Below are 22591 nucleotides of genomic sequence, written 5' to 3' on the forward strand. Positions count from 1 at the left end.
GAGAAGGTTAAATTATTTGCAGTGGGCAAATTCGGGGATTATTGCCAAAGCCTAAGAACCAAGGACTGACAGGAAGAGAGATGCTGAGTTTAAAGCACAGAAACCAGCAGCATCAGAAACGCAGGGATTTTTCTTTCAGGAGAGCTTCTGCCAATTACAATAAATGAGCATGAACAGAGAAAGTAGTACAAAGTCATCCTTATTAGGCTGACTATTTTAAGGCTGCCCCAAAATATATTCAAATGATTTTACTATGTCACCTAATTTAGAAGCCTTTTCAAAACTGCAGGCTTAGGGGAGATGGGAAGCAGAGGAAGAGAGACTTTCACAAGTTCACAGAATGGTTTGTGTTGGAAGGAAACTTATTGATCATCTAGTTCCAGCCTCCCCACCAAGGGCAGGAACACCTTCTACTATACCAGGTTCCTCAAGCTGATCCTTTCAGGTGTCTGCTTACAGGAACCCCAAGATCTGTTTGACAGTTTTCTTGCCTAGCTGTAGCCCAGTCAGCAAGCATTAAAAAGTATCACTTGGCACAGGGGCCTTGAGTCAGGACCACTTAGTTCCTGGTATACAGCATGAGTTTTTTTCCAACTTGGACACTAATAAGGCAAGCCATTAGCTTCAGAGTAGGTTCCCAATTCAGATTTAGGTGTTGGGTTAGACATGATTCACCCCATATACATTCACAGATATACATAAATATATGGAAAGGATATCTAACAAATTTTGAAGTTGAAAGCATAACTCACTTCTTTAATGTAATTCATTTCCTCTTTCAGTTGATCAGCTGACCATCCATAAACCACCATTTCTCTCTTATGGTTGTTGTCAGTTCGGTGCACAACGCCATACACCATCCCATGGGAGAGTTTCGCTGGAGACATACCATTGGGTATGTGGTAGAGCTCCTCAAAAAAAAAAAAAAAAAAACAACACACCAAAACTAAACCTTATTGTTAAATCCATACTAGGACAAAAAAGCAACACACAAACATAAATACAGTAACATAGGGAGAAATAGCCAACTAAACTGAAGGCAAAACAGTATCTAAGAACACTAGTTCCCAAATGTTTTGAGGTCAAACTGTCAACCTTCACCTGTTTTGGAAAGATCAGCAACCAGCTTATAATCGATAGAAATGAGAGAGATGTCTGATTTCCAAGGTATGTGAAGTGATAGAAGTACAGCTAGAGATGGCTAATTGGATTTGTGCAAGGAGAGGAAGAGGCATGTGAGAGAAAATATTATCCTGTCTTATTTTCATTCACCAACATACGCAATTTCTCTGCATTCTTGCAGAGCACTGTCAGCTCTCATAGTTCCCTTTAAACTCTAGCAACCACAGAATTGATTCTTATCTCCCAAACACCTTGCTGCAGGAAATACAAAAACTCATAAAGGTAATCCAAAACTTTTGAAAGTTTTCAAAAGAAACATTTTAGGCAAGGTTCCTTCAACAGAGCTCAGAAATTTATCCTGGAGATAAACAAGCTAACTATGGACCTCCAAAGCTATCAAACATTCATTTCATGGCTGCATTTCTCTTAAATAAGTTGTAGAACTGTCCATGCAAGAGCGAAAGCAAAGCTATGAAACAGTAATCATATGTTATTCCAGTGTTATCAAATATTGTATAAGAATGTGTCGGTGTGAGCTGAAATTCCCCCCCCACCAACAATAACCAGGCTAGCTCAGTCTGGAAGCAAATGAAAAGCTGTATTTACAAGCAGAGTCTAAAATCTACAATGAAATGCAATGAATATGTACAAATATACAAAAATTCACAACATTCACAAATATATACAATCAACAGAAAAAGCACAACTGATCTCCCTTTGCTTCCCCGCCAAGGGGACCCTCCCAAAGGGGCCTCTCTCTCCCAGGAGCTTCCCCCCCAGACCCCCCCTGGACAGAGAAGCACAGTTAGTTAAGCAGAGAGTTGTTAACTTAGCTGCCAAGGTCAGTGTGTTATCTTCAGCCAGAAGAGAAGAAGAAACAGCAGCCAGACAGCCCAGCAACTGCCCCCACTGCCGAACGCAGAATGTGCAGAGTGCCTACTTTGTTTTGGGTAATAGTTCTTAAACATTTCTATCTATCCAATGGAAGTGTTTAGAACAATCAGTATTTTGCTTTCTTACACCCAATAGTGACTTATTTACATTCTTTCACTTTCTCTGTTCTGAACTTTGCAAGGAAAAATTAAAAAGACAGTTTCAAACCATCACAAAGAATAAAATCAAGTCTTGCTAGGCAGGTAGAAAGGCTGTTTTAAAGTGCCTACATTGGTTATTTTAATGATCTGCAGAAATCTGTAAAACATACTTGTAATAACTATGTATCTTAACTTTGAGGCACTCTTTGCAACAGACTCCTCTTACTCATTTAATCCATACATTTAGTAAGAAAAACATTCATGCAAACAGTAGGAATCATTTCCCTCAGCATGTAAATAAATATCTGCAAGGTCAGACATAACCACCTGACCTGACTACTCACCCAGCCTCCCTTGTAATCAACCCAGAGAAACACCCTTCTGTAGCAATCATCTGAAATGAGTCAGACTCCAGAAGTAATCATTTCTCTTCTTGATTACAAACAACTTAAACAACTAGCTTAGATGAAGACATCCACATCATGAATTTTTAAAAAGAAGGGGAAAAATGTATTCTTACCTAATGTTGAGTAGCTGCAAACTAGGATAAAATTAGGGAATACTTCTGAACAGAAAATTAGAAAGACACAATCTGGTAAACACAGCTGTTACTGCTTAGCTTGGCACATTGTTTTGGAAAGGCCAGTGCTGGGGACTAATCAGTTTTAAGCAATTTTATTGAACTTTCTTTCTCATGCTAGCAGGATATAGGTAAGCTTGAGAATATTTACTATTACTCCTTGACATTAGCATGTTTGGTTCTGTTCCATTGTTCATTAATGACACTGCATGAAAACTGACAAACTTTGAGATTCTTTAATAAATTAGGAGTCTAAGTAGTATCTAAATACTCTCTTTGATACCAAACAGAGGCTGGAATAGATGAAGCTCAGCATCTTATATCAATCTGCATTTGCATCCTGGAGAATCCATCTGTAGATTAAAGCAGTAGCACTCTCAGTTCTTAACAGCCAAGCTAACACAACTATGATGACAAGTGGGTAAGAGGAAAAAAAAGCAGGAAAATCTATCTGCATTAAGAAGAATGGGTAAAGACAGACATTTGTTTTATATTGTGTCCCTCCTGCAGGCACTGACAGATTTTCTCAACATTGTAAATCCTACATATTTTCCTTTACTGTATCATTAATAGCTTAACCACTTTGCTGAAACTTTAGGATGTGTGTGCAGGTGTGAGGGAGATACCTGACAAAAAAACTTTTGGGCAAAGAACATCAAAGCTATAAACAAACATTTTTAAAAGGAAGTCTTAAAACCACTTAATGAAAAAAACATTGGGCAACCAGTCCAATCTATACATGATATAATTCTGCAGTTTGAAAACATTATATGCAAAATTTCATATCCTGATAATCAGAAGTTTCTTACTTATGTATTTGGGGGGGTAGGTGAGGGTGGGTGTTATTTTGCTGTTCAGATACACACCCAGTTTTCTGAGAGCAGAAAAACCAAAAGCTAGATGGGGACATGACTCAGATTTTTTTTTGTGTGTGTTTGTTTGCTTCCAGGGTTGTACGGTTCCTTTAATAGTTTCATGGCAGCTCCTCCCCTGCATCTGGATAAAGGGATTACACACTAGTTTCCATTTTCCTGTTAACTAAATGAATAATCACTTTGTTTAGAGGTTACTAAGGCATCAGACACTGAATTCATAACTCCATACCCTTTATGCATGATCATTCACTTTTTTATGATGTGAACAGCTCAATACCAGCAACTACCATGATCCTTTGTGTCTCCAAAACATTAGTGGAATTGTTTAAAGTGCTGTTAGCAGAGTTCTGTATGGAAACTATGACCATGCCATTCCATGCTTCAAAGATTTTTTTTCCCTTTTGAGAAAGATCTACAAATTCAGACTGCAGCTGGAGAATCACCCAGAGCACTTACACATTTCACTATGACAAAGCTAGAGTGGTTATGTGTCTCTTGCAACAATGCTAACCTTCCCTGTTATCTACACTTGCACAAGCCTCTCAAGATGTCTTTGCCACTTTTCTTTCAGAAGATTAAAAGAATCTGTAGAGTGTTCCAGTTCTACTATGTGCTACTTAAAATACAGGATACTGCTTTTACTCCCTCCTTAGTACCACTATACTCAAGCAAGCACCTGCAAAACTTTCAGTACCAGTTCTTCCTTGATTTAAAGCTGTGTGAACTAACAGCTATAGAAATAACTGCTCTCATATTTCTTTAGTCTTTTCCCTTGCTGTTCTGTTCCAGCTATGATCACCTTATATTCCCCTTTTCTTTGGTTGGTAACTCTTAATTTCCACTCAACCACTCGTTCCAGAGTTCAGCATATGCCCTGACGAAAAAAGGGCTAATCTGATGCATTCTCCTCTTACCGAAAGGGTTGCAATGAGAAAATTTTGCTCATTGCAGGGCTGAGAGGTGGATGGGTTGCTCTGCTTGTTGACTACATTTTTAAACTAACTTGCCTCTAAAGGAGGCATTGCTGAATGGCTTGCTTCTCAGACTGCTCCACAGAACTGCATCACTATGTATACATTGAGCATAGTTTCAGCCAGTGTATCTCCTCTCTTAAGCTACTTCCACACACCACTGTTTATTTTTCTCCCTTCATTGTTTTTTCCTTTTCTGGTATGTTCTCTTGTCTTCCTCTGTCATGTCCTCCCTCTCTCATGTTTCCTGTTCCACAAATCTAGATTTTCCACATCACAAAGGACCCTAGAATGTTTTTTAAGACAAGTAATTTCCAGGGTTTTCTTCTATGTCCCATACGTACCTACTCTCAGAACTCAGACATTTTTCTAAGAAGGTCCTTGCCTGTCTCCACTCTGATTTGCAGAGGCATCTCAGTGATGGTAGCAGAGTAAGCACATGCAAGTACTTAGGAACAAGAAAATATTGTGAAGTTAACTAAAAAAAAAAAAGTGCTTGAGGATGGCAGGTTTTGTTAGACTGGTTAACCATTGCTGTTTAAGGTCAAAATACAAGTCATCTCCTGAGTACAGGGAAGTTCTCACTCTCTACCTGCCTATGCACTTGCTGCACTGGAATAAGAGCAGCTGTTGCCCCAAATTGTGCTTAAAATCCCTTCTAATGTGAGCTGCTGATCTGAAAAGGTGGACTTAGCTTAAGCACTTTGTATCTATAGTCAGTTATATGACAGTCCACGGTAACAGCAGAAACACATCGTGTTGATGCTCATTAATACTACAGCAGCTTCCAGGAACAGGCTTTGTCTACATTGCAGCAACAGTCATGTTGCACTTGGTGTGATCACACAACTTGTACTAAAGAAATGCAGACTGTGTTTGCTTAATAAATATTTAAAACAGAAGCCTACACCCCAAGGTTGCAAAAGTCTTTATAATTGTCATGCATCCTGTTTATGTCTGTCCAAGGAAGTATAATGAGTAGCATGAAAACAGGTGAAGCAAAGACACTATAGAACATAGCCCTAAATAGGAGCTGTTAGCTGCTTTTAAAATTGCCAATGGTTTCATTTGCATCATGTAACGCTGAGAGATTATTTGCTTCTTAATCTATTACCATCAGTTTTTTAAATGAAAGTCAGATCCCAATATTGGATGCAGAAGCACAGAAAATGTATCTTATTCTGAGAAAAAAGACTTCTAATGTAAAGATTCGCACAATTCTGGGTTTAATACTCATATGGCCTTCAAACTTTGCTACATTACACTTCTGTTTACCTCAACCATCTACAACCTGTTCTTTTAACCAGAACTATATCAGTTATGCAAAGCTTTATCTCTTCCTCAACTGCCACATTCTGAGGTTTCTGAAATATCCAGTTGTCTTTTGCTTCTCACTAGTTATACAAGGGACAAGAACATTCACATTGTTACTTACGTTACATATTTTCTGTTCAGTAAAATGGCAAAGTTATGATACTGAGTTCACCAAGGGAAGCTACTGTGCTTTGACAAAAGGTAGCTATGTTTATATGATTTCTTTCATACTCCTCTGCAGTTCGTGAAACTCACATTACATTTAAGGATGTTTCATATAGAAATGGTACTAAAATAAGCAAAATATGCCAAGACCTAGATATGAATGTTATTAAATTCAATACAGTAATAGGAAACATAATTTAACAAATTCCAGCTTTTAAGCTCCTTCAAATATAGAATTCAGGTGCCTATCTCAAAAACCAGAAGTGACAGCTATTATGCAGTCATATGACAACAATGAAATCCCTACACAGAACAGCAGTGCTTATATACCAAGAAAATAAGATACAACATGAAAGCACAGAACTCAGTGGAACACTTTCTGTGGTTTCCATGTAGCACTGTTTTAATGAAGGTGTCCCTTAATCAGTACATAACAGAAATCAAGTGCTGCAGAAGCTGAGAAACAGTAACATCATCCAGATGCAGCAGGTGAATTGTGTTATGACACAACTTCTGCTATGCTAATGGGAGTGGGCTGGCAGCAGCAGATCAGCAAGAAAATAGGCACTGTCCTAGATTCAATGTGTGCAACGGCCCCATGTTCATCGCGCTTATGTTCTTTGATCCAGGCCTGACACAGGTTTCAGCTTGATTCTCTCCATCACATAAGGGAGCAAATTCCACTTCTGGCCTCTTTACAGCCTACTTTTTTACTGAGGGAAAAAAAATTAAAATGTTTGCATCTGCATTCCTGCTTAGGAAGCAAAAAGACTTTTACCTCTTGGTCACGATGCTTTAAAAATGTTTGAAAACTAAAGAGTTTGAGGATATATACAGCCCAAGTAATAATTAGAGTTTAAGATAAACACTGCTCAAACTCTGTTGAAAGCCACAGGAAAGACAAGAAAAGTGACACAAATTTCCAGAGTGTTATCTCATTTTCATTTTCTTTTTCATGTGTACAAATGCAAAAGAAAAATCTGTCTATACATATCTCCATATTCTGCTCTCAAATGCCTAGCTGCAGCTTCCAATGACACTTCCAAATTTAGCCATGACAGTGAAGAAAGGGACTGATGGATAAAAATAAGCCCAGTCCCAAACAGGGACAATATAGTTGTCTGGTAGTCCTTTTTTATGCAAGACAAGGCAGGCTTCAGGACATGCAGATTTTACATACAATCTGGCAAGCACAATATTCCTTTGTACTTCATGGTGAAGTAAACAGCCTCACATTATTGCCATCCGCTGCCTATCAGTAACAGAAGTAATGGAACAAAATCAGGAGAGTTTCAGAATCTCTCTTCCCTAAGTGTGAACAATTCAGATACATAGCAGTAGCCTTTTAGCTCTTAAAAATCAAACAGACCAACCAGCTTCTGCTTGTGACACCAGTTCTCATATGTTTCTTTCAAGGTGTCATAGCCTAAATATAAAACGTTAAAAATCCAACCTGACACGCTGGAGCACAAGCTCAATCCCCCTTCAGTTTCTGAGATCAGCTTCTAACTGTGTACCATCTGCCAGCCTTTCACAAAAGATGGAGAGGCCATCGCAGTACAGTAATGCCTGCAGCAATTTTGTTGCAACAAAACTGCTTAGCTCCATCACTCTGTTTTAGTCTCTTACACTGGTTCACTTTGATTTCACAGATATACATAAAAAAATATACATATGTGCTATGATGGACAGTCTTTTAAAAACCTAATGCAATTAAATGAAATTCAACACATTTTCTGCTACAGTGAAAAAGGTTAAGCTAATAGCTACTAACATAGAATCATAGAATGCACTGGGTTGGAAGGGACATAACCAATAAATAATAAGTTCTGCTCTGTCATCAAGCTCCAAAACATGCTATTGAGAGGATCAGCACTAGCAAGTGTTTCTGTGCAGTTCACCGGTTGTTTGCAAGTGAAACATCTCTTAATGGTACTGAGCCCCAGAAAGCTACAGAAAAGGATCAGTCAGTATGCCATCACTATGTCACAGTAGGGCAGCTCAGAATCACCTCCCTCTAATGAAAGATTTGAAAGAAGAGATTACAACCAAATGTCACACCATGGTATATTTATAGCTTTCTGGCATTCCCTTTGACGCAACAAGGTCTCTGCTCTCTTTCCTCATCTGCAGCAGGCAGAGGCCAGGAAGACTCACTCTCCAGCACAAGTGCTGCCCAAGCAGGGGAGTGCTTGGCAGCCAGGCTAAGACTTCCCTGACCGCTCCAGCAAAAACTGCACAATCCCAGAAATCACCCCTGTGGTTCATTTCCTTAATTCACGCTAATGTATTTTAAATACATGTTTTCTTAATATTCAGCGTTTAAAGATAGCCCAGAATTCTAAATTTCAACAAGAAATCTGCTGTTAAAAAATGTGATTCTTGGTGAAGCTGTATTTTTGACCTTAAATAGTGAAGTGCAATGCAGGAAATGGAGGAGTTCCCTAATTTCTCTCTCTGTTGTCCTTATTTCCAAGAAGGGGTCACAGTTCTCATAGAACTGTGTGAGGATTACCTAACGTTTGTATAACCTGTTATTCTCAAAGACCTTTAAGCAATTTCATTAACATTGAGTCAGCTGAGCATGGATGGATCAGCAGAAATATCTGATCACTACAAAAATCTACAGGTAATTTTGCCATCTTGTTTTAAAGATGAGGAAAAAAGACCACGGTCAGTGATTTTTTTTTACTAGCTGCTTCTATATGCTCCAACTATACACTCTGTAGGGCTATTTTTTTTAATTACACAAAGACACAAAAACACAATTAGTGGCACAATTACCCTGTGGGTTTTAATTGCTATGAAATTGACTAATTAGATCCCATCTAGCTCTGAAGTCTGTATGTATGCTTCCTAGAAGTCTTTAAATTGTATAACTGTACTGAACTTTAGAAAACTACTTCAAATACACAGTAATTAAAATACAGACCAATTTTTTTGGTCTCAAATGAAAAGGATCCATCTCTTAAAAATCACTGCACAATACGATGGAATGTAAGATGAGCTCAATAATGTATTTATTACCTCTCATATCCTCTCCTTAACATTCTCTGATACAGAAACCCCACTTGGCTTTACATGTACTATGGAAAAAATACATGTCTCAGTAAGGTCCCGCAGAGAAGAAAAACTGTCAGATAAGAAAGTCACTACAAAATGTCCATGTTCTAATCATTCATAGTTCTTTCTTATTATTTCACGACTTGACACAGTAAAGTGAGTAAACCATGAGTCAGTAGCTATCCTCCTCAAAAACAAACACAACTCAAAGGGCATTGGATCCATATGCTTAGGCCAGACCCAGGGTTTCTGCGAACAGCAGCTCTGGGCTGCAACACCACCATACAAAAAGAATTATTGCTGTTTAATGATGGCTCAAATTTAGTCTGCATTAAGGCCTCTTTAATCCAGTCTGTAGTAACATTTATAGATTCTCAAGGACCTGCCAGAGCAGTGTATTAAAAGATTCCAACATAAGAAATATCTGATAAGGAATCTTTATCTTGACTATCGTACTCTGTATTTTTATTGCTTTAAAATGCTTGTCTTTCTGAGTCATTTTACAGTTACGTCTTACTGGTACTCAGAAACAAAAATTATTTCAAATAAATCCTATTTTCGCTTTGCTTCCTATTGTCATATTGCTATTCAATTATCAAGTCTGGTAAACTTAGCCAACTTCTTGTTTGAATTTGGTTTATCAAAGTTTAAGTGCGGTGACGTTGTGAAGCCTGTCCAGCTTTCCTTTTTGTTTCCATCCTTAAGACAAATTGCTCTGAAACAGCTCTTAAAGAACAAGTTCCTCACCCAAGCATCTGCAAGGCTCTTTTGGTTTTGTTTTTTTTTTGTATGTGCATGCTACTTGCTTCTACAAAAAAATTGTCCTTCTGAACCCTTCTATGCACATGACCTTCAAATTGCTTCAGAACAACCTTGAATACTTTATTTTGTATTTCTGACTAACACCTCATCAGTTCACAGCAAAACATCTATGTCCCAGGCCAGCCAGCACTGATACACATTCAGGCTCGAATCTTGCACACTGTTAAGCCTACAGAAAACATAAAATCCCCTTCAGGTGAGGATAAAGGTCCTGTTTAATGTCAGATTCTGCTCTCGATTGGAATTTCTTACTCTTTAATATATAAATATTTAATAATGAAGTCTTAAAGATACCTCAGTCACAAATATCTACAATCTCTGTGCTGTTCATCTACCGTTCTATGTTACAGGCAATTTTGCTATCCCCAACTCCAAGGCTCAGGCTCAAAGCTCACGGCTGACTTGCTTAGCTTCCGTATGTTCTTCAGTCTTCCAAGATAACTGGGCATTGGGCTTCCGAAACAACTAGTATCAGCTTCTGTGGATGGCAATATTTACTCCTTGTTCATACAGAATTTAACTTTGATTCTTAACTGATTCTTAAAACTTACATTTTTCTTTCTTTCAGGTTCCTTTGCTCCCTGTTCAGGCTGTGAGCCTTCATCAGGTGGTACCGTTAAGCGTAACCTACAGACATTCATCTGAAAGAGAAAAAAAGTTTTGCTTTTAGATTATTTTAATAATTTGCTTCACAGAATGAACTATTTTCTGCCTTCTGCCACATAGTTGACAAAAGATTATATTTTAAAGGTGGGAGGGGTTTTTAGCTGCCAAGAAATAATTCCAAAGCATCCCTATAATTACATACCCGAAATAGCAAAAATCCCTTTCAATCAACAAGATGTTCTCATGTACTCATAAATGACATTGAGAACTGAAATAACAGAACAGTGAACGCAATTTTCTAGTTTCTCCATTTTGTTTGTAGGTTTGGCATACATTTAATCCTCAATGGGGACTATTCAGAAACACAAAGTGTGTTCTGGGGTGAATGCCTCTTTTCTGCTCAGTACATATCCAAGTATTTGATACAAGGGTACCTCAATACCATGATTCCAATGAATGAATTGGAACATTATTGATATTTGATACATAAAAGATGTTTATAAAAACATTTAAGAGGTATTGTTTCCTGATGAGTTTCAGAAAAAGACATTCTCTTGATGAGGAAACAGGCTAATAGGATCGATACCTTCCTATCCCAAGTTGCGCTTTGCCTTGCTTTTAGCTGAGAAATCTTTGGTGCTAACATTTTTAAAGCAATTTATTTCATTCAAGAGACTTGGTTAAAAGTTTCTTAGTCTGTGGAAAAATAACTAAGTCCTAAACAGAACATGGCAAATGATAAAATAAGAAATCTGACTGTCCAAATTTGAAAAGTCTGTAATAAGATCAAGGTGAAATATAACCTACGATTTAGACTCATCTGTGGAGGCTGCCTTTTGTGTAGTGTGCTCCTCATCATTAATTCACCATTCAGCTGCATGCTAGCAAAGCTAGAACTAGAAGCCACAGAGAATGCAACACAAACTCCCTAAAACTTAGTACAAAAGCACATTATACTTTCATATTCTGAAACAATTAAATTTAAAAATTATGAATTCTTCCATATTGGCTTTTGATACTGACAGACTGCTAGGTTTGTTCTTCTGAGAACATCAGACTCTCCCCATATACTGTAAAAGCTGGAGGTGCTTCTTGCTTACAAGTTAGTTATCAAGACACCTCATTAATAAACTCCTCAGCTATGAAGCTCATTGATTCATAAAGGTATTATCTTTTCCCATCTATTTAATTTCCATTGCCCTCTGCACTTTCTTCCCATTAGCTTAGCAGAGCTCTTTGCTCTTAAAACATGCCTTTTTACAACACAAAGGGAAACAGAGTCTGGCCTTCCTCCATGTAGACAAAGACCAGGCCCACTAAAAGGAAGTGGAACTGAACTTGTGCTGTGCAGGAAGTGATAAATGAGGCAAACATTTTCTTACAGTGATTTCAAATGAAGGAAAATGGACTAAAAGGAATGAAAGGATTGTTAGAAGAAAATCTGAAAAATACCTCAAATACATAGAAACAGTGACTGGCACTTCAACGTCAGGAGAGCTGTGTATGATAATGGCTTGCCTGTTAGTCAGTATGGGACTAATTATAGCCAACACACTTAGAGATTCGTAGTGTAGTGACTGTAAATAAGTAATTATCTAATACCTGTATTCCAGCTAGTGAATCATGACTGCCTGCCACATTACAACAATTGATGTTACAGGGTTATTATGAAGGAAATTGTCCCCAAATCATCTTGTTTTCCCCCTACTTCCTCATTTTCATGCAAGCTCCTTACTTTTAGAACAACTCAGATGAGTATCTTATTTTTGGCAGTATTTCTGACACAAGTTTTAACGTTTTACTTTGCAGCCTGTTGCATGCAAATGCTAAACAGAGGGTGGCACCGGCAGTCATCTAAGGATTCCAGCCTTGAAGTCATGCCCAGTAAAGCTTGCACAGCAATGGCAAAGTACCACCCAGTTCCTCATTATGACAAACTTATACAGACTGTACTCTTGCTATTGTATATAACAATAGCACTTCCTCAGCATCCCTGGGGAAACAACAGCAAACGTGTAAAGTAGCTATTCACTCCTGCTCCTGCTGGGCCACAAATGATGCGCTCTGTCTAAGGACAGAATTATTCAGGAACACTGCAGAGATTTGAAGGGAAAACCAACAGGCACTGCCTTTTTTTTTTTCTCTAACCTCCAGAAGCAGATGAATACTGTACCTATCCAGTTCTTGCAATTTGTTGGCAAATTTACCCAACCAAATGAATAGGCAGGCTCACATGGAAATTGTAGCAAGTCCTCCTCCAACAGCAGAGCACTCTTGCAGTGATGTCTCAAAATGGAAATGAAATTGTAACTGTAAGTGCCTCAACTCAGTGCCAAACAGTAGCAGAATTATGTGCAACTGAGGATGAAGGAGCAATTTCCAGAAACAAATGGGGTTATGCAGAGAGAAAGCAGGGAGAAGAATGAAAGAGAACTCCCCTAGCAGGGAAAAGGCTGTGATTCAATTCCTTCAGCTACTGGCTGACAGGAAGAACAAATGAGGAAAAGCAGGGACAGACATGGCTTCCACATTTCCTTTCATTATAACTTTGTGAGCATAACTTTAGAAAATAAATACTGGGTAGAAGAAGAACCTGGTATCAGGTTTTGTAGAGTATCAGATTTTAGTTTGATTTGTAGCATCCGCAGCTTTGGCAAGCCAACAATATAAATTATCTTGATTGTGCCAACATTTTGTGTTTGGTCCTGGCTTTTTGAAACCAGCCCATGAGCAGTATTTCCAAAGTTCATCTGCCATCATTCATGAAACAAATATGCAGACAGGAAAACAAAGACTGACAGGTTCAGCCCAGAGCACCACTAGACAGAAAAAAAATCCAAAAACATTTGCTGAGTGCCATGGAAGTTAGCAGGTGAAGACACGCTCTTTTACCAAATTTCTAAGAGGCTAGTGGGACAGCAGCGATGCAAGCTACCACAATATAGCAGTTAAGAAAAAAAAAAAAAGAAGTTAAAAATGCCAAGAATTCATGGCACAGATCCATGATCCACATTCATGTTTACCATCCTACTCAAATCACTGGGGTGCAACTTAAAAATAAATACATATGACAGATTCAGTTTGTGTAATGTTCTTCAGCCTCTTATTCTCCTGTTCTAAAACCCAAAGCATGCAGAAAGGTACTGATCATAGTCACCTCTGTACTCAAATCATTAGCTTTAAAATAATGAGCTATGTTTTTATAGAGTAACCAAAGTTACTAGTAGAGTGACAGAAAAATACAAGGTGTTCTCCCAACAACCAGTCCTATTCTAAGATTTTTACAGTCTTTCCCCAGGGAAGATGTGATTCAATACTGATCTAGCTTCAAATCGACTTTAGAGTCAACATCACCAGAATTTAATATTGTTGATCTTTCTAATGTCTGATAATAAAACGTTTTGCAGATAACACCTTTGTTAACTATCTGCTAACCTACCAGGTCAGCAGCTAAAAATCACTTCGCCTGAGACTCAGTGTTACATATTGACTTCTGCAGATGAAAGCAGAGAAGGAGAAGGTGTTTAATTTCAACCAGTCCTAAAAAGCAAAAAAAGAAAGTACTTTCTTTGGTCATTTATCTGTTGATTAGCCTGCTCCATGTATGAAATCTCTATGAGATTCCCCTACACAACTAACAGGCACTTTTCCTGTGACTACAGACACACAGGAATGTAACACACATCTTTCATTTATTCAGCAGTTATTCTGTCTTCCTATCCTTCTTTGACAACTCATGGTAAGGGGGAGTCACATTTCACTTAAATTAAAAAAAAAAAAGGCAAATTCCCAAAAGGATTCACTTGCAAATTAGGTTTTCAGCAGTTTCTTTACAAGAATGTAGCAAATAGTGTTTATTTTACATCATACCCAGGAAATATATATCAGGGGGATGAAAATAACAAAATAATCACTTGAACAATTTCTCTTAGCTTTAATTTCTTTCAAGAAACATTAAAAGAGAAAACTCAACACAGAAGGCATGTTAGAGAACATAACCATGATTTCTAAGTCACCTTAATTTTTTCACACAGATAAGCAACTTCATTTTTATGAAGGTTAGGGAATTTTCCTATGGAAGAGCCTGACACTTCGTCATGTAAAACAGCGCAAGATGACATTCTTCACAGTTTCAGTTATGAACTCATATTTTCAAAGCATCCAAACAATCACTAAGTAATTTAAGAAGTGTCATGATCTCATGATTATATTTCTTCATAAGGACAATCTTATCACTACTTTTGATTTCTTTCTTCATATGTGGAATGTGCACTTTCAACAATAGCAGTACGGTTAAAGCCATAGAAAAGGGCTATTTAAAGGAGGGCAGCTGTAGAGACATTCTTCTTGTATCTGCCAGAGTTCCAACAACTTTTTAGAAGCATTTTGCAAGAAATAAACTCATCATGATTATTTATCATGTTTATAAAAAGTACACAATATCTATCATTAAATCATATTTCTCTATTTGACAATCTGATTATAAAAATTAATTACTGTTGCCATTTAAATCGTTACGATGAGCGTTCTTCATCATAGATAGAGGCAAGTTCTCGGTTGTAATTGTCAAGACGTATTTCAGGGGTGGGGGACAGGAAAAAAGTTTCCAGAGCAGCCAGGGACTAGCACTTACAAAAGCCTTGCAGAGCATCCCAAAAGCTCATTTCCCAGCACCCTACTACGAACGTGCAAGATGCTCTCACACCGCAAGCCTCACCTGAAAACACCGAGAATACGTAAGGGGGGGAAGGGGGGGAGGTGGAAGGAGGGGGCAGGAGGGGAAGAAAAGGCAAGCACTCCGCAGGTAAACTGTAAAGGAGATTATTTAGTTTCAAACCTCCGCTTCGCCCCACGACACCGCCCGCGGGACCTCCCTGACGTGCCCCCCTCCCCGCGCTGCCCCGCGCACCTTCCGCCGGGCGCGGCCGCTGTCGCCAGCCGACCTCCTGGGAGTGGTGGCGGTGACCGTGAGCCCCGAGCTGAAGCGCAGCATTCCCGCGGGCCGCCGCTGACTGCGGCTTCCTCCGGCCGGCAGCGCAGCTCCACCCCCGCGCACATGGCCGCGGGCGGCCGCAGGGGCCGGGCCGCCCGGCGGGGGCGGGTTGGGAAGGGGGGCCGGGCGGCGCGGCTCCGCTTCCCGCGGAATTTGCGGCCTCTCGATGGCTTTAGTGCCACGAAAGTGCCCGATTTCCTCGCTCGGGGTGAAACTGGGCTCAGTCGCTGTGGAACGCTGCCCCACGAGAAACTTGCCCGTGGGACGCTGAGGTGTCAACGAAGGGTGACGTTCCCTCTGCCCTCAGGAACACTGGATCTTAGGAGGTCTTTGAGAAAAGACCCAAACGGGTACCTGTTACACTCGGCCACCTCCCGAGCAGCGGAAAATGGGGGTTAGGGCTCGCAGGAGCAACTGGAGGCCACTCGGTCCTGTTCTCCAGGACCTACCTCTGATTGTGCTAATGATACAGTAGTGCCATGTGAGCGCCGGACGCTGTCCTCCTTCCCCTAGCTGCAATTCGTGAGCCACCCAGGTTTGTCAGTTTGTTAGCCATGCTTTAGGAACGGGTACCAGGCCGATAAGCATCCTGATCCCTGGAATGCACAAATATGGGTACAGCTCAATGCACAAATGACTGTGTAAACCTTAGCAAGAAGGCGAGTCTGGTGCACTGGAGGTAGCTGGCCCTCAGCCAGATTGCAGGTGTGGACTTCAGCATTTCTGACACTCAGCTGTTCTGTGATCTGGTCCAAGGGAACATCATAACCCCTGCGCTGCTGTGCACAGGCACACACATCTTCCTCTGCAGTAAATTCCATGATAATCAGAGTTACAACCAAAGGAGACACTTTTGTGTGAAAGAAATTAGAGAACGAATACCTATAACAGCATTTTTGCAACAGATTATCCTCTGTTTCCACATAATTACTGTGAAATAATTAAGAGCATGAGAAAACAGTTATGACTATGAAACACCCTTGCCCATTGCAATATTAACAATCATACTGGTTCTTGATTTGGAGAATGCTGATCAGAGGGAAATAATTTGTATTAGAAAAACAGGAACTGCACTGAATTATGAGTGCCTTATCCTCTCTGTCCAATGTACCTGTTCTCTTCCGCCTCTCAGTTCCCTGTCCCCATGGCAAGATACTGAGCTAGCAACACTACAAGTATCTGAGGAAGAGAGGAAGAAAGCATTGCCCAGGTCCAGATGAATAAGTGTCTGCATTTAGTATTCATCATCTTTTCTGTTTTCCCAGCTGCTAGTATCTTCTCCACCTAAGGAAGGTAATATAGCCCAAGGCAAAAGAGATAAAACAACCACTTGTATTTGAATTTCTCTCAAGGTTGGCCGCATGTTACATGATTTTTTTTTTCTTTTAAGTGAAGGTGTCTTGTGCCTACAAACAATTGCATTTCCATCTGAATCATCCACTGTCTCAACTCCTGGTTGTAATGTTGCTTTCAGAGTGTATTTGCAGGTGAAGAATAGGTTTATCTTCAACAACAGAAACATGTTCCTTCATAAGTATGTCACCTATCCACCGCGCTGTCGCTTAGCAGTGACAATCACTTGTTCCTGGTCATTTGGGTGAGCAGAAATGTCTCAATTTAAACTCTGTTTGGCAGCCAGATAGTGTCTGGGAAGGAGTTCACATAGCTGTGGGACTCTTCTGGTTAGAAGTTGTGCCTCCTGAACTTCATTCCCCTCTGTGAAAAGGTGTGTATGCAGAGCTGTCTACTCACTGTTAGGCACAAACAGGAGAAGTGCTTTTCTGAGAACAACATACAGAGAGTAAACTTGTGCCATGGTAAGGCAAAGGACCTCCCTTTCCATATACTACAGCATGAGAGAGTAAGGCACAATAACCAAATCTCTGGGAGAATTAGCAAGGTCTGCATTAACTTTCATAATTTTGATGGAAACGTAACTGGTGCAGACAAGACTTGTCTGTGAATAGTGCAAAGACTGATAACACAACTATAGCTCTGTCAGTTTTGGCTACATTACAAGCAGCTCCCCTCATTTCTTGGAAAATAGCAGCAGGACATATCCACCTGATTTATCAGTATCTATTTGAACAGGAGCATCCTTCTACTTTGGGGCACATCCTCAAATTAAAAATCCACCAAGAAAGAAGAACCTGCATGCACAGTTAGTTGTCTGCTTTTTTTGGATATTCTGAATCAATTCCTTCCCTTCCCCCAAGTCAGCAAGCTGCACAAGTGTAGTAAGTTTGCTTACTAGTCAGCTACATATCCCATGCACTGACCTGCAGTCTCTTCAGCCTTTGTGTAGGTAAACATTGGAAAATACCTTATAATCTCTAAGCTCTGTCAATGCCTCTCATTGCACAAAAGCAACATTTGGAGTAACTATTTCTCCATCCCTGAAGCTCTGATACACAAAGGCATTATGGAGCCAGCAACTAATATTGTGTGAACATCTGGTACCTTCAGGTAGGAAAAAGGAGGCTCAAGAGAAGATGTTGCAGGAATAGGAGGCATACAGAGAAAGGCTGCAGAAAAGCTCAAAGTTATAGAATTATTTTTGAATGAAGACAGGATAAACAGATTTGGGATGTTCAGCTTGTACAAAAAACAATGATGAGGAATGGGCAACTGAGGCACAGAGGACGATGGCTGGTACGCAGAAATTAATGTGGAATGGTTATTCATTATTTCCTATACTTGGGAACAATGGATTTGAAGTAAACCATGCACCACATTTATGTGTGAAATTAAATTATGGCACACGATGCTCTGATTATGAAAAGTATAAATGCTGTCAAAAAGCAGCTGGATAAACTCATGGAAAACAAGCTATAAGGGTTATAAAATGAGAAGGTATGTCTAAAACTATTGACTCAGAAGGTCCCTGGTTTTCTTTCTTGATAGGTCTCCTGTGACAGGACCTCTGACCACTATTTTTTCAGCCTCAACATGACAGACTCCCCACCAGTAGTGGTGAAGGTGATAGGCTTATATCAAGTTCTCTGCTCTGAAAGGAACTCTCATGCCCAGTGTCTCGTCTTGCCTGGAGCAATTTCTGCATGTATGTCTGCCTGCAGTTCATAATTCCACATCTGCCATTTTCTCTCATTCCAATGGAAACTTGAGCCAAGAAGTGACAATATGTACTCACTCCCTCTTTAACTCCCTGACAGATAAGGGAGAAATTTCTGCTTGGTTTCAGCTTGTCCCCATGATCCTGCCTCCCTGGTTCTAATGCAGTCTGAAGTAGTTTCACTACAGTTTACAGCTCTTTCTCCCTGCAAGGGTCACAGTATGCTAATGTGAGAATTTCATGCTTTCTGTGGTTTGGACATGGTACTAACTTACAAAGACTGGATGGGAGAACAGAAAGTAAAGCACTACTTAGGATTTAGTTTGACTAAACCTACAATATTCTATTGATTTTTACAGATGGACAGACTATTAGAAAGGTATACTCAAGCATACAGACTGCTCACAGACAATATACAATGAAGTGGCAGAACATAATCTGACCAGGATGCTGAGCTTTCAGTTCAAAATGTGTCAGCACTTTGTGAATGCCATGATCCAAAGTCACAGAAGCTTAATTACAAGATGACACTATAGTATTAATATATTGAGCAATAGTTGTTGTGAAACAACTAATATAATTACACAGAAACTGAAAGAAATTTAAGTGTAGGTACCTTCTCCACTTTCTTTGCAGATTACCTTGTTCCCCACCACCAGCATTACTGAAATGTTTTTTCCCTTGGAGGCCCAAAGTTCAATATGTGGAAAAATGAATCAGGATGTCACAGAATCAACACCCCTTGGTCACAAGAAGGGCAACAGATCATACAATACATGGAGTAGGAGGTAAGTCTGCCCCCACAGAATCATAAAAGAACTCCTGCAGGAGTGGGTAGCCTGGTCTTACCTTAATAAATTCTCTAAATGTGGGCACGAAAAACTACTGATTTTTAAAATTATTATTTTTGTCAAAATCTCCTCTCCATCTTCAGGCTTAACTGCTGACAGAGTACAAAGGAAGAACAAGAGTTCCAATAACACTTCATGAACTGGCATATTAATCCTGTGGGATTTGGGAATAAATGCAGAATTACAAATTGAACAAGAACTCACATTTGTGGTCATTAAGGTTATAGAGTCCCATTTGTATTGCTTCAGAAATGAGGTATTATAATTAACTTCTGATAGCCTACACTTTCCAGGGGGATTAAAATCTATTCTGCTTTCATCATCCCTAAGGCATGGAACCCATTTATAGGAGGGATTGTCAAATGGACAGATGCATGTAAAATATTTCAGAGCCAGACTCAGCGAGACTTGTGGGCTTGATCACCTATTTTTGCTTAGAGCTGTTTCTTTTTTCTGCTAGCTTTCACCCTTGTATTCTGCAGATGTGCACTTAGCTCAGCATCATGAAATTCTCTTTTGGGGGCATTACAACTAGGATGAAAATTTTAGCCTGTGGTTTCTACTTATCCTTTTGAAGCAACTTAACACATATAGCTCCTTGAATGCTCAGCTTGGTTTAGCTACAAACATATTACTTTTCAAACCTACTGATGTACACAGCTAATGGTACACAGCTACAGGACTACTACAGAGACTCAGAGCCTCCCCTGCTCCTCTCATATATATATATATGTCTATAATTAGGAATTCCCACACCAGCAGTTTGAAACGCAGAACATTTTATTTTGCAAAGCCCTCAGTACTTATTTTATGTGGTTATTTCAGTTACAGTTGAACTGAATAAAAAAAGAAATTCCTGGAGTTACCTGCAGTAAATACATGATCCCAACTTTACCGGTAACAGAGTCACAGACTATGATTGCAATAAATGTTTCTTTTAATGTTTTCTGCTTTTAATTGCTGTCCTACTTCCTATCTGAAATCCACACTCCTGTTAAAGTTCTGAAAACTCAATAAATAATACAATGCACAACTATCATTTCCTCTGGAAGACACAGAAAGGACAGAGTAGAATGAGTTAGTCACCCAAAGCTGTATCTGGGCAAGAACATAGGGTATGCCCATCAAAGCCTATGAAGTAATGATAATAGTAGCAGGATTTTGCCATGTACATTTATGTCACTGTATTTTACTGTTTGTGCACCTAGCAGTTTGAAAAATGAGTACACTTGTTAGTTAGAATTTGCAAGTTCAGACTGTTAGAAAGTGATTTGTAGTGAAATAAAAAAGACTACAATTTTAAATAAAGCTGCAAAGCCCTAGAAGGGCATGCTTTTCAGGAAAAAGAGATCTTTTTAACTTGTTTGGGGGAAGAACTTTTGATTGAGCATGTCTACAAGTCATAATATTACACAGCTATATTCATGACTTCTATTAATCAAAAAAGCAAGCTTGGACTTTACCAAAATCAGCTGTGAGAAATAAAATGTATCTAAATTAATTTAGATCTAGATAATATCACTTTGGATTTTGCTGAAGCATTATAGCACTTCAATGCATTTCTGATTCAGCACAAAAAGTACCACTCCTTGATTCATCTTTGCTATTTCCTCTTTCATGTAGGTCTCCCATTCAGTTAACAACTGTGTCCCAGCCCATAGCAATGTGGCCTGAGACACACATGCAGTAGGTTTTGGGTTAGTCAGTCCTCCAAGCAGGACAGTTCAGCATAAATGTGATGTAAAAACCAATGCAGCACAGGAGCAGCAGCATTGTTGACATAGAGGTGTGCCTTGGTCAGGTCATGTAATTGAACTGGTTAAGGTAGGTAGGAGAGTAGAAAACAGGCACGCCCCATCATTAGCACCAGAGTTATATTGTTAGGTACCTACACTTAAACTCATATCCCACTCCTTGCAGCTATTATCAAAGGGTATTTCTCTTACAAAAGGCTGATTTCAGTATTGACTTGTGGCAGGAAAGAAGAAAATGTTAAGAGGCAGGAAAAAAAATGCGGAGTGCAAGTTCTTCGGTAAGTGTAAGGATATTTCACACTATCACAGTACATTAGAGGTTGGAAGGAACCTCCAGAGATCATTGAGACCAACCCCCCTGCCAAAGCAGGATCACCTAGTGTAGTCCACAGAGGAATGCCTCTAGGTGGGTTTTGAAAAGTCTCCAGAGAAGGAGACTCCACAATCTCTCTGGGCAGCTGGTTCCAGTGTTCATGGAGTGGGAGCATTAAGGACAGGAAATCTCCACATGTATTTGACTGACTTCTTTTAGCTTACCAAGTGGAAAATGAGACACATTTCAGATTTGTTTCTCCACATGAAGGGAAATACAGAAGAGGAAGAAAGGGGAAAAACTACTCTGCTTCAGCTCTATTTTATGATAGAAGGTCAGAATGGCAAATGGTGGACTTCAGCCCTGCTTCAGGGCAGAGGATGATAGAACATTTTTCTAACCAACAAAGGAACGAGGCATTCATCTAGAACACCTGCACAGATACTACAGAAGCTGTTCGTTGTCTGGCTTCCCTTGTTTTAGATACATTTTAGAGCCTCCATATTCCCTCTCTCAGTGTGATACACATGGGAATTCAGCAGTTCTTAATGACTCTTTGCCTGTTTGCACACACAGCTGGGACAGGGAGCCATGCATAAAAGTTGTGAAGTATAAGTGGAAGATCCAGTTCTATTATTTTCATTCTACATATTAAAAAGAAATTTATTAGAAGTCAGATAAAAAGAAAATACAGTGAAAGGGGAGCTATTTTAACCATAAAATACTGACTCTTACTATCAGGGGGCTTTCACCAGGAAAACTTAGGACCCTTCATCTCCAAAACATTCTAAAAGACTGATCTGTATCTACAATATAAGAAAATTTTCTTATCCTGTCACCCAGAACTGTCAAATTTCTTCTGTGCATAGTCATTAAAATAAAAGAAAAACAGAAGTAAAATTATAATCAATATAGAGATATTGTTTGGCCTAACTGAAGTAAAGTTATTATGAGGGCGTATAGGAAGGACTGAATAGTTAGGGTACTTACTAATAGTTCAACCACGATCACTTAGGGAAATGCCCCTCTAACAATAGACCTGGACCTAGGAAGGA

At 39.4% G+C, this 22591-nt stretch overlaps 1 protein-coding gene across 1 annotated transcript in view; it reads right to left on the reverse strand.

Annotated features, from left to right (window-relative positions):
• Positions 1-15560, reverse strand: part of MYZAP (myocardial zonula adherens protein) — a 41020-nt gene extending 25460 nt beyond the window's left edge. Inside the window, exons 1-3 of the mRNA XM_054387830.1 lie at positions 15462-15560; positions 10498-10587; positions 753-911 (exon numbers count right to left, since the gene is read on the reverse strand). Coding sequence (XP_054243805.1) covers positions 753-911; positions 10498-10587; positions 15462-15545 — 333 coding nt within the window. The 5' untranslated portion in view covers positions 15546-15560. The remainder of the gene's footprint in view (positions 1-752; positions 912-10497; positions 10588-15461) is intronic.
• Positions 15561-22591: the final 7031 nt, after the last annotated feature.

This window comes from Indicator indicator, chromosome 16 (genome assembly GCF_027791375.1).
Source record: "Indicator indicator isolate 239-I01 chromosome 16, UM_Iind_1.1, whole genome shotgun sequence".
In the NCBI taxonomy this organism is placed as follows: domain Eukaryota; kingdom Metazoa; phylum Chordata; class Aves; order Piciformes; family Indicatoridae; genus Indicator; species Indicator indicator.